This window comes from Balaenoptera acutorostrata, chromosome 13 (genome assembly GCF_949987535.1).
Source record: "Balaenoptera acutorostrata chromosome 13, mBalAcu1.1, whole genome shotgun sequence".
Classification (NCBI taxonomy): domain Eukaryota; kingdom Metazoa; phylum Chordata; class Mammalia; order Artiodactyla; family Balaenopteridae; genus Balaenoptera; species Balaenoptera acutorostrata.
The window spans coordinates 71,654,211-71,665,919 of NC_080076.1; the positions used below are offsets into that span (position 1 = coordinate 71,654,211).

Consider the following 11,709-nt stretch of genomic DNA (forward strand, 5'->3'; position numbering starts at 1 on the left):
TATGCATGGACGTCTGCGAACACAGGCCCACACCCAGGGGCTGCACGCTGCCCCCCACCCGCCCACGGGTTTCTGCCCTCCCCTCCCAGCTTACAACCTTGGCACACACAGGTGTCCACACACACTCCCAACATGCGTTCATCTGCGTGTGGACTCGAAAACACATGTACGCACCCTCATGGATAACGGATACATGCACACGCATACTGCTCCCACGAACACCTGCCCCCTCACTCCACGCGCACACATGCTCTGGGGCCTGGGAGAGCCCTGCACAAGTATTGGGTCTAACCTGGAGCTACGTGAACTGACAAAGCCTCACACCAGTCCCTACAGGCACCCAGCCACCTCTCTGTCCCCCACTGCCTCTGGGGCCTGGCTCCCTCTCTGCAGGCTGAGCGGTGGTGAGGGCTTGGGAAGGAGGCTCCACTGTTGGAGGCAAGGTCAGGTGCGAGGTCTCAGCCACAGGGCAGGGAAGCCTGCCCCAGAGCTGTCCTCAGCTCCTGCCTGCCGGCCCTGCCCCATGACCTTGGCCAACGCCCTTCTCTCTCAGCCTCAGTTTCCCCACTTTGGAGCCTCTCCTGGCACCAACACTCTGTGATTCTCTTCGAGGACCCAGGTGCCTGGGGCAGACCTCCCTTCGCTGCCAGGTATCTGGTTCTCAGTTCCTGGCTCTCTGTTCATGGGGGTGGGGGCCAGCCAAGGGGCTGGAAGGAAGGGCCCCACCCCCACCTTAATGTAATCCTGGTGGCTGCGGACTTGGTTTGTATGGGCGTTGGGGGGGAGAGTGATCCTCCTCAGGGAGAAAGGGGAGCCCGGGGCAAAGGGGAGAAGGAACCCTCGGCGGGCGAGGGGCGGCCGCACAGGGGCCGGCGGCGGGAAGGGGCGGGCGGGGTGGGGGGGGGAGCGTGAAGGGGGCGGGAGGCGGGCGGGGGAGGCGGGGAGCGCAGCCAGCGCGGCACAGAGCGAGCGAGCGAGCAGGGGAGGAGGCGAGAACCGGAGCGGCGGGCCGGGCGGCCGCGCCGGCGAGCGGACCAGCGGGCGGCGAGCAGCGCGCAGCGCGGAGCGCGCGGAGCACCGAGGAGCGGGAGCGGCGGGCGCAGCGCGCAGCGGCCCGAGCGGAGAGGCCCGAGCGGCGCCGCCCCCGCGGCCCCTGCGGGGCCCCCGCCGGGAGCCCGACGAGGGAGGGGACGGCATGGACCGGCGGCCCGGGGCGCGGGGGCGCTAGGCCCCCGGAGGGGCGCCCCCCGCCTCGCCGCCACTGCCGCCGCCGGGCCGCCCTCCGCAGCCGCGCGCCCTGCCCGCTCCAGCCGCCCCCGGGGCCGCCGCCGGCCCATGAGCCCCGACCTCAAAGTTTGCGGCGGGCGGGCGGGCGCGGAGCCTCCAAGATGCCGTTCCACCCGGTGACGGCGGCGTTGATGTACCGGGGCATCTACACCGTGCCCAACCTGCTGTCGGAGCAGCGCCCCGTGGACATCCCTGAGGACGAGCTCGAGGGTGAGTGCCCCGCCGGGACCCCCGCCCGCCGGCCCTCCTACCTGTGCGCCCAGGTGAAGCGCGGTCTAGGGGCGCAGGGGCTGGGGGCTGTCTGCAGGTGCCGCCTGCCAGGTGGGCACTCCAGCGAACGGCTGCGCGGGGAGGCAGGACGAGTTCGCACCCCTGGGCGCCGCGGTGGGGGTCGCCAAGGCGGAGGGGCGGCCCAGCCCCTGCCCGCCTGGTCCCCCGCGCTGCGGAAACTTGCCGGGCCCCGCAGCGGGGTCACGGGGCCGCGCAATCCGCGGTGACGGTGCGGCAACGCGGCGGATTGGGTTGGGGGTCTGAGCTGTGCCCCCTCCGCCGGCCCGGCCAGAGCACCCGCATCTTGATCCCCTCCGTGGCGCCCGCCCGCGGCTCTGCGCTGGCATTGACATTCCGCTCGTGTCGCTTTTAAAATCCAATCTGCTCGGGCAGTGAGAGAAGGGGCGAGGGCGACTGCCCTGCTCCTGCCGGCTCCCGGGCTGCCCGCAGCCCCTCTTGCGGCCATAGCCCCTTCCCCACAGCCCTGCGGGGACCCCCAGCCTGGAGCGCCAGGAAGGCGGCCCGGGAGGTGGTGGCGACAACAAGTGGCCAGATTGGGCGGCTTGGTTGAGATAACCAAGCCTGGTAGGGAAAGGCAGAGAGGCCGGGACCTAAATCTGTCCCCCTGGAGTCCCTCCACCTCTGGACATGAATGGGGACCTTAGGCAGCAGGCTAGGCGAGATCAGAGCAGATGGCAGAGGCCAGGGTCCCTGGACAGAGGCTTCTGAGGAGCGATGAGACCCCTGGGGCCTGCGAGTTCTTTCCCTTCTGGGCTGGGGACAGGTGCTCAGGTTTTCCCTCCCCCCAGACCTCCTGGGGTCCCATATGGAGTGCAGTGAGGGCCTCTGGGCTGATGGGAGTCTTGGCCCCCTGGGATCTGCTTGTCTGCTGTTGGGGGAGGGGCTGCGATCACCCTGAAGCTGGGCCTCTCTTCAGGTACCTTAGGTCCAGGGGTCTCTGTGATCTGGGGCTCAACAGGGCCTTTAGGGGGTGCAGCTGAGACACCAGCGCAGTCAGGGATGATGGTGGGAGCACAAGCCATGGAGAGAGATCCAGCCTCATCCCCCAGCGCTGGAGGGAGCAGATCCTGGGGGAGTCAGACGGGATCAGGGGGAAGATCAAGGGGAGAAGGCAGCTACCCCCACCCCACCCCCACCCCCGCACTGCACCACAGACTGTGAGCCGCCTGCTTCTCACCAAGTCCCCCCAAAAGCCTCCAGAGGTTGGGAGAGCCATGGAAATGGAGCCTGATGTTTGAGGCGGGCAGGACAGATGGATGAGTGCCGCTACTGGGTCTCTGGCCTTGAATTCCAAAGCCCAAGTCCCTGCCCTGTCTGGGCCGAAGCCGGGGAACAAAAAGTCTCATCCAGGGCCTGGGAAAAGGAGGGAGTATGATGAGGGACAAGAGGGCAGGGGATGGGGCATAGGCTGTCTCTTCCCTAACACTGTCTTCTCCTGCCCTGGGCCACTGCAAACCTCTTAACCAGTTTCCCCTCCACAGACCCTCATCCACACCTTCCTCCTGGCCACGCGGGCAGGGGTAAACATTGTCCCCCTACACCAGGCAGCTTTCCCCTCATTCCCTCCTCTTGCTCCCAGCACCCCACCATGACCCTGGCAGCCCTGCTATGGGCCTCACTGGTCCCTCCTCTCCTGATCTCCCAGCCCTGGAGTGCAGACCCCAAGGAAGGGGAGAAGCTGAGGAGGCTGGGGTGCAGGGGTGAGCAGGGCACAGGGCGGGCAGTGCAGGGGCAAAGAGGCCGCAGGCTCCCCTTGGACCGCATGGCGGACATGCTGGCAGGAGCCCAGGAACGTTAGTCACCAGCCACACCAAAACGCACTCCCTGCTTCGCTCCTGTCCACTTCTCCTGGGCCCTGTGAAGCAGGAGGACCTGGCACAGGGGGCATCTGAAAGGCAGAGCCCTCCCTGGGGTGGGTGGGATGGGGCATCATGGAGCAAACAGATGCCTGGTGGCCCCAGCCCATCTCCCGGCCTGCGGGCAGCCATGGATGAGGACAGGAAGTCCTCTGTGATCGGCCTCCTTCTTGGCTGCAGGCACTCTGGAAGCCCTTCTCCTAGGAGACCAAGTCTCTGCAGGCCCCAGTGGGCCTTGAGTGCCAGGGCTGGGTGGGAAGGGTGACCATCCACGGCACAGATCCCCCCTCTGCCCCCTCCACCTCCCCAGTGCCTCATCAGTGCTCCTTCCCCAGGGTAGTGTGGGTAAGACCCAGGCTCTTTGCTGGGAGGATGCCCATCACTGGGCGAGCCACACGTGCCGAGGAGAGGGAGCCCGGCAGCTTGGGATGAAATGCTACAGACAGTACGTGCCTGCCTGCAGAAATCCAGGGGGTGGTTAGTCCGAGGGGGAGGAGGACTAGGAAGGGAGGTGGAGAGCACCGGGTTAAGGTGAGGGCTTCCTAGCCAAGCAGCGGTGGGTTCGAGTTCTCTGCTCCTTCAATTTATGGAGTGACCTTGGGCAATCACTTGCCTTTCTTGCCTCGGTTTCTCCATCTGTAAAAGGGGGTTGACATTGCCCCTCCCCAGGGCTGCCAGTGACAGAGGATGTGATGGAAGTGCTCAGCACAGGGCCTGGCATGCAGTGGGGACTCGGGGACTGGGACTCAGCAGCAGGGAGGCTGAGGGGTGGGGGTCGGGGAAGGCCCATGAGGAAGGAACACAGGGTATGCAGGGGGGCCGGGCCAGAAAGGCAGGCTGGGGGAGAGGGTGGGTGGAAAGAGCCTTGAAGGTCTGGCAGAGGCACCTGGGGACCCCTGGATGGCAGTTGGCCGGGTAGACGTGGCTGGGCAGAGCTGGTCTGGGTCCCCCAGCCTCCCTTGAGGCAGAGGTACAGGATCTCCCAGATTCTCCCTGAGATGCACACAACAGAGCCCCCCTGGCCTGTGGCAGTGCTGAGGCTGACCCCAGTGGCGTCGACAGGCTTGAGCACCTGAGGGTGGGAATTGGGGCAGCTGCAAGCCCTAGCCTGGCCCTCCCTCTGAGAGAGGAGAAGGAAGACAGACAGACAGGCAGACAACCACCAGGGCAGAGGTCTGGGCTTGGCACTTGACCTGCTCAGTCAGATGGTGGAGCCTGCAATGAGAGTGGCCAAACGGGGGCGTTCGGGGTACGGGGGGGCAGAGGAGTCCCCTTTCCTGCCCCTCTTCTCTGCAAGCCCAGCAGCCGCCTCTGTCAGGCTGGAATCTCGGGGAGGCCAAAGTGCTGGGGCGCGGGGCCAATGCCGCGGAGAGTGGCCGTCGCTGCAGAGGACAGACGCTGCCCCCCTCAAAGTGACCTCCAGCCCACGCACTCCCTCTCTGGACTCTGGCTCCCTGACAGTGCTGGCATCCCTTGGGGGCGGTTGGGGACTCAGGCCCTGACGCAGCTCCTCGGGCCAGGGAGGGGATTGAGGGCGTCAGGCTGGAGGTGGCAGGTAGGGACCAGTGTCGGCCCAGAAACCCAGAGGCCCTGCCAGCCCTTCCCTGGGCCAGGCTTCCCCATGCCAAGATGGAGCACGGCAGGCTTCCCCTGGCCTCATGGGGAGCGAACAGAGCGAGGCTTTCGGGAAAACATGCCCAGCTGCGATGTGCCGATGGCGGCAGCAGCAACAGGAAAGCCATGACACCCACCCCACTCTGGGAGCCCCCAGCAGAGTCCAGCCTTCAGAGATGGGGCAAGAGTCACGTTCCCATCTCAAAGGCGAGGCTCTTGAGGTTCAGAGAGGGAGGTGCCTTGCCCAGGTCACTCGGCTGCTGAGTGGCAAAGCCAGACTCCAAGCCCGGGCCCCCAAGTCCTGGCACCAGCAAACAGGAAGGCCGGCCTGGTGCTTGAAGCTCCTCTAGTCCTCCCTCTCCTTCCGGCTCTGCCAGAACGTCTGGGATGTTCTGATTTATAGCATCCTGTTCTGAGCCAGGCCCAGCCCCAGCCAAGCACTTACATGCTTGATTTTCTTATTTAGTCATTTCCGCAGCCCCATTGTACAGGTGAGCAAACACCCACTCAAGGGCACCAGACCAGGATGCGGGAGAGCTGGGATCTGACCCTGAATCTGTGTGACTTAGTGCTGATTCTCTGGCCGAGAAGGTAATCCCTGAACTTGGCCTCAGAAATCAGCTGGTGCTGGGTCACAGCTCTGAGCAAGGGCAAGGACACAGAGTAAGACTGAGGTGTGAGCCAGGCGTGCCAGGGAGGAGTGGCTGAGGCGACACTTGAATGAGGAGGTGGCGGTCTTTGGATTGATCTAGTGGTCTTGGAAGGTTAGTCCTGCCTGAGAAAGGGCTGACCCTGGGCCTGTCGCCTGCCCGCGGACCCCAAGATTCACCTGCCCTCCACTGTCTCCTGTGCGTTTTCTCAGGACTTTTAGAAGGAGATCAGGGGCTCCAATTGGAGCAGCCCTGGGCTCTGGGAGCCACACTTGGCCCCTGTCAGTGTGGGAGTGACAGCCTGGACCCCAATTCATTGCAGGGGAGAGAGCCAGCACCCACTGCAGCCCCACTGTGGGTCCAGGGTTTTGCCATCCCACCCTGAGCTCTCCCGACCAAGGACCCAGAAGGATGGGGTGCCTACCTTGGGCTCCCCAAACCAGCCCCTGACCTGGGGGGGTCTGAGGATGGTTCCCCCACCCCTGACTTAGGCTTGATCCCCCTCCTCTGGGTGGCCCATGGAGTAAGGGGGTCCTTAGGGACTGCACAAGGGGACAAGCAGCATCCTCAGCCTCCCTTCCTGCTTCTTGCCTGCTTGGGGAGTAGAAAGCAAACGCTTGCCCTTACTAGCATCATTTGTAAACTAAGAGTAAATGGGCTCTGAGTGATGACCCCACACCAAGTGGAGCATGAACTTCTGGTCAGCTCCTTTGTGTGTGTGCTCCAGATGGGTGGGCTCCCTGAATCCGTCATTCATTCACTTAACCACTTATTAGCAAATGGCTATGCTTGAATGACAGGCACTGTTCCAGGTAGCGGGGACACAGCGGTGAACAAGACTGACCTGGCTCCTGCTCTCATGGCGCCTCATAGTTCACAATCTGGTGTGGTCAGGAAGGAATCCTTGGGGGAAGAGTGGGGTCTGTGGGAGCCCAGAGGAGGGCCAGAGTCAGCTGGGGGGGCAGGGAGGGCTCCAGGGAGGTGATGCCATCCACGCTGGGAACCAGGGATGTATCAGAATTCACCATGGTGAGGGGAAGAGCATTCCAAGCAAAAGGAGCCTCATATTCAAAGGCCTGGAGGTGGAGCAGCCCTGGTGCCCACCATGACTGAAAGGGCCCCTAGGGCTGGAGTTCAGGACACCTGAGGTGGGCAGAGCCCGTGGCTGGGTCAGGAGGCCAACAGTGCCAGCCAGCAACCTAAGTGTGTGTGTGGAGGGCTGGGCAGAGGGTGTGCCTGGCTGCATGGTCAGTGCCTTCCTCTGAACCCAAAGACTCCCAGGTGATTGGAATTCCCTTAGCAGCCTCCGTAACTGCTGGGCCTCTGCTCACACACCTCTGGGGATGGGGAGCTCACTACCTCCTCCGTGGCCCTGGAAAATTCAGGTGGGAGTTGGCCTGGAGTTCCCAGAGTCCAGGGTTTACAGAAGCCCCTGGGCCTGGCCCAGCTCTCCCTTCCCAGCTGCTCTCCTGGCCAAGGGGCCACTGGTTAGGAGACCAGGTTCTCAGGCCCTGCCTGGGATGGGTAGGGGGTGGTCCAGAATCAGAGGGTCTGGGGGCCTAGGCAGCTCAGGTGTGGCCCACTGACTCTGTCTTGGCCTGCATGTCAACTGGAACCTCCAGGCATTGGCTGTAGATGCCAGGTGGGAGGAGCCTGATGAAGTTTGGGGCTTCAGCCCAAGCCACCTTGCCGTGTGGCTTGGGACACATGGCCACCCTCTCTGGGCTACAGTGGGTCCAGCAGAATCAGAGGATGACCCCAAGGTTCAGGATCCCACAGTTTCAGGGGCTCACAGACCCTCTAGGCCAGGCCTGGGCCAGCCTAACTCCTGCCCTCACCAGAAACAGCCCTGACCCCACACCGGCCACCTAGCCTCTCTGGGCCTCACTTTCCAGGCGGGCAGCGTGGAGCATCTCATCTGTCTCTCCTTCCAAATGCACGCTAGCACGCACACACGCACACTCGCACGCACGCACATGAGCTCACCTCTGCCCGCGAATTGAACAAGGAGACCCCCGGGGAGCTGGAGCAGAGAGGGTGGGAGTGGATTGAGATTCACTCCCCACCAACGGGAAATGTTCTGTAGGACCCTTCTTGGGCTGAGTAACAATGAAGGGACAGCAAACAGAGAAACAGAGGTTAAAAAAAAGGGTGAACGGGGAGAGGTTAGGACCCTTCAACCCTCAACAGTTCCTGGATGTCCTTGGTAAAACCCTTTCATCCTTACACCGTTACCACCCATTTTACTGTGGGTAAGACTGAGGCTGGCCCAAGGCCACTCACGGGGTTGCTTGTTCCCAGGCTCCCAGCCCAGTGCCTTGCTCCCCACCCCTGAGTCACCCAGGTCCTCAGGCCTGTCTCCCCCTCCATACAATGGGTGGGGGGAGTGACCCCCACACACCTGAGCTGGCCTGGGGCTGCTCCATCCATCCTCTGTCTTCCCCCAAACCTTGGGCTCCGTCTGGGAGGCAGTCTGCACTGAGCTGTCAGCCCATTAGCTTGGAGCCGCGGCTGCCTCACGTGGCCGCCATTAATGAGTGTTGGCCAGTGTTAAGGAGCTGAGCCTGGGGAGGAAGGGCAATGGGGATGAAGGGACGGGGGATGGAAGGGGGGGTGGGCAGGGAAGCCTTTGGCTGATCACAGAGGACCGGCTGCCTAGCCCGGCGTCCTCCCCTGCACCGTGGGACCCGTGGTACTGGCCACACGGGGTCGTCGTGAGCACGCCTGGAGAGGCTGTTGGGAGCCTGGCACGCGGAGCTGGAGACCCCCGGGGCTGTCTTGTCACTGCCGCGGGGCCTGGGCACCTTTGCTGCCTGCTTGGCCTGCCCTGAGCTCCAGGGAGGCAGCGCTGTAGTGGACTCTTGAGCCACCTGCCAATTGTCTCTGACCAGACCTTTGGGCTCTAGAGGGGAAGGGGGGATTCTCCATCCCGGGCTCAGGCTGTGGCGTCTGGGATCCTGGAGGTCTGGGGAGTGGGCTGTCGGGGACAGGAGTGAGGTCTTGACCTGCTCTGCTCCTCCCACAGAGATCCGAGAGGCCTTCAAAGTCTTCGACCGCGATGGCAATGGCTTCATCTCCAAGCAGGAGCTGGGCACGGCCATGCGCTCCCTGGGATACATGCCCAACGAGGTGGAGCTGGAGGTTATCATCCAGCGGCTGGACATGGACGGTGAGCCCTGCCCCCTGCCTGTTTCCTCACCCCTCACCTGGTGGGGGGGGGCAAGTCTGGGGCCTGAGCCACCGAGACTGAGCCCATGGGGGGCCTCTCACTCTCCCCACTCCCAGCCAGCCTTCCAAGCCCATGGCTTGGGTTTGCAGCCAGGTCTGGCCCCATTTCTCAGCCTGGAGAATTGAGGCTAGAGAGAGTATGACAGCCCCAGCCATACCCAAAGGTTGGAGATTCTGCCCCTCTCACTCTGTGTTCCAAGAAATTTTTAAAGTACAAATTTTTAAAGTAAAACGGATATACTAAATACCCCACTTCCCATCACCAAAAATAAAAAATCAATTTAGTTGTAAATATTTGCCACCTGGCATTTAATCAAGGAAAAACTCATAAGAACCAGTAATGCCCAGTGCCCTCCGCTCATCCTCCTCTGGCTGCCTCCCCCACCTCATCTCCACCCAGAGAGCAGGTGATGACCTGGGCAGGGGGTCCCCCATCCTGAGCTTCATTTCCTGTCTGTGTGGTGGGAAGGAAGTCCGGCCCCACACCTGCTCCGGGACAGCAGCAGGGTGCTGCGAAGCCATGTAGGGTTCAGAGGGAAATGTGTCTCCCACACGCAAGGCCTGCTCAGGGCCCACCTGCTGCGTGCCACCCCCCCCCCCACCTTGTCAGGTGGGGCCTCAGCACACTCGGTGGCTTCAGCATCAGCCCAGAGACTGGCACATCAGGCTCTGAGGAGAGGACCCGCCTGAGGTCCCATGGTGGCCCAAGGTGCCCAGGTGCAGCCTCACCAGCTGACTGGAACTGTGCCCGCTCTAGGTGATGGCCAAGTGGACTTTGAGGAGTTTGTGACCCTCCTGGGACCCAAGCTCTCCACCTCAGGGATCCCAGAGAAATTCCACGGCACTGACTTCGACACCGTCTTCTGGAAGGTACTCCCTGGCTGACTGGGACCCAGGGCTGTGTGCACAGTGAAGGGCTGTACTGGGCCAGCGAAGGGTCGGGCCCACACCATAAAGGGGGGGATGACACCCCCAGGCTCTGTCCACTGGACGTCTTGTCTCCCAGCGGGCCATGGGGTTCCCTGGGGAGGCTGGTGTTGGTCGAGGACTCAGAGAATGGAGTGAGTGGTTCCCAGCCCTCCAGAATCTGGAGGCTTGTCGCTGGCTTGTGTGGCTGCAGGTGCTGGGTGGGGACCGTGGTGGTGCTGGTGGCCAGAGCGCTGTGTCTCCCCCAACCCAAGTGTGACATGCAAAAGCTGACCGTGGACGAGCTGAAGCGGCTGCTCTACGACACCTTCTGTGAGCACCTGTCCATGAAGGACATCGAGAACATCATCATGACGGAGGAGGAGAGCCACCTAGGCACGGCGGAGGAGTGCCCCGTGGACGTGGAGAGTGAGTGACCCACCCCGGGACCCCACGGGCGGGCCGACTGCTCGGGCAGGGGAGGAACCAGGGGCTTGCAGAGGGGAGCTGGGGGCCTCCTTGCCTGCCCCAAACCTTGCGTCCCCGTGTGCCCCGCGGGACGAGCCCATGTGCAGAAGTGCAGGCGGCTCCTGAGTCCATCGCTTGGCTGTCCCCTTCTCTCTCTGGTGCTCCCCGGCGGCGGGCGGCCACAGCCTGCTCCAACCAGCAGATCCGTCAGACGTGCGTGCGCAAGAGCCTGATCTGCGCCTTCGCCATCGCCTTCATCATCAGCGTCATGCTCATCGCAGCCAACCAGGTGCTGCGCAGCGGCATGAAATAGGCGCCACCTGGGTGCCCTGTGGGGCGCGCGGTGCGTGGAGCCCCCTCCACACCCGCCGCCGCCCGCAGTCCTCTCCCTCCACCGACTCCCTGGGCCACCACCGCGTGTACTTCAGGGCCTGGGCGTCCAGCGGCACCACCCCGCCCGCCCCACGGGCCTTGCATGGAGCTGTGGCCCAGCTGCAGAGGGCCTGGTGGTGGCTCTGAGGATGGCCCTGGCCCTACCTGCACCCTGCCCATGTCCCACCCTGGCCTGTATGTAGCACTAACTTTTCCCGCTGTGCAGGGGCTCCTGGGAAATTAAGGAGGAATTTATACAGGGCCCAGTAGCTGCAGGTCCCTTGGGCAGGAGGAGGCATTGTGTGCCCAGGGCCACACAGCCAACCCAACCCTGGTCCCTCAGGTCTGCCCAGGGCCATGGAGGGGAGTGCAGGGGACAGAAAGCCTCCTCCTGGAGGGCAACATGAGGCTGGGGTCTCCTGGGCCCTTCTCCCTGGCATGGCCTGAGGAAGCCCCCGGCCTTCTGCTGAGTCCCTTCCTCTGACCTTCCTTAGACTCAAACCCAGCCCTCCTCCACACACCCACTAGGGCTAGAGAATCAGCCCATTTCAAAGATGAGGACCCTGAGGCTCAGAGGGCTCTCAGATTTGGCCTCAGTTCCCCCATCAATGGTGATTTTTAGGCAGGGCAGAAGCTCACGGAAGATGGAGCATCTGAGGTGGCCCAGCTGCCACCTCACCCATTGGGCCCCCCACCAGAGGCCCAGTGACCTGAGGGCCACATCGCCCACCAGCACCCCAGCACAGTGGAGTGCAGTGGAGGCAGGAAGCAGAGCTGGGGCCCAGAGGCTGCGAATCCCCTGAGCAGCCTATGTGGTCTCCCTACCGATTGGGGGGCTCCTCCAGGGCAGAAGCCACCCCTGGTGTCAGTGCCAGGAAGCTCAGCCAGGTCACTCTCCCAAGCTCAGGGCCCGTCCTCCTGGGTCGCCCACTTCTCCACACCATCCAGGCCGGAGACCCAGCTCCCATCCCTGGCCAAGCTGTGCCATCTCACGGTCGGGCACCAGCTCAGCACGGGCTGACGTGGGGGCCAGGACG

The 11,709-nt window shown here is 63.4% G+C and overlaps 1 protein-coding gene across 1 annotated transcript; it reads left to right on the forward strand.

The window, feature by feature from the left end:
* The first annotated feature begins 1,333 nt into the window (after window positions 1–1,333).
* Window positions 1,334–10,613, forward strand: CABP7 (calcium binding protein 7). Its single transcript, XM_007170722.3, has 5 exons — window positions 1,334–1,497; window positions 8,724–8,867; window positions 9,684–9,796; window positions 10,108–10,261; window positions 10,486–10,613. Exons 1-5 carry the CDS (start codon window positions 1,389–1,391, stop codon window positions 10,611–10,613), a joined length of 648 nt encoding a protein of 215 aa, XP_007170784.1. The 5' UTR covers window positions 1,334–1,388.
* Window positions 10,614–11,709: the final 1,096 nt, after the last annotated feature.

What these genes read in the sequence shown, in the direction of transcription:
- CABP7 (XM_007170722.3), top strand. Translation starts at nt 1,389, where the DNA reads ATGCCGTTCCACCCGGTGACGGCGGCGTTGATGTACCGGGGCATCTAC. An exon ending in CCAGCGGCTGGACATGGACG is followed by an intron (nt 8,868 to 9,683) that starts GTGAGCCCTGCC and finishes TGCCCGCTCTAG; the next exon opens with GTGATGGCCAAGTGGACTTT. An exon ending in TCGACACCGTCTTCTGGAAG is followed by an intron (nt 9,797 to 10,107) that starts GTACTCCCTGGC and finishes CCCCAACCCAAG; the next exon opens with TGTGACATGCAAAAGCTGAC.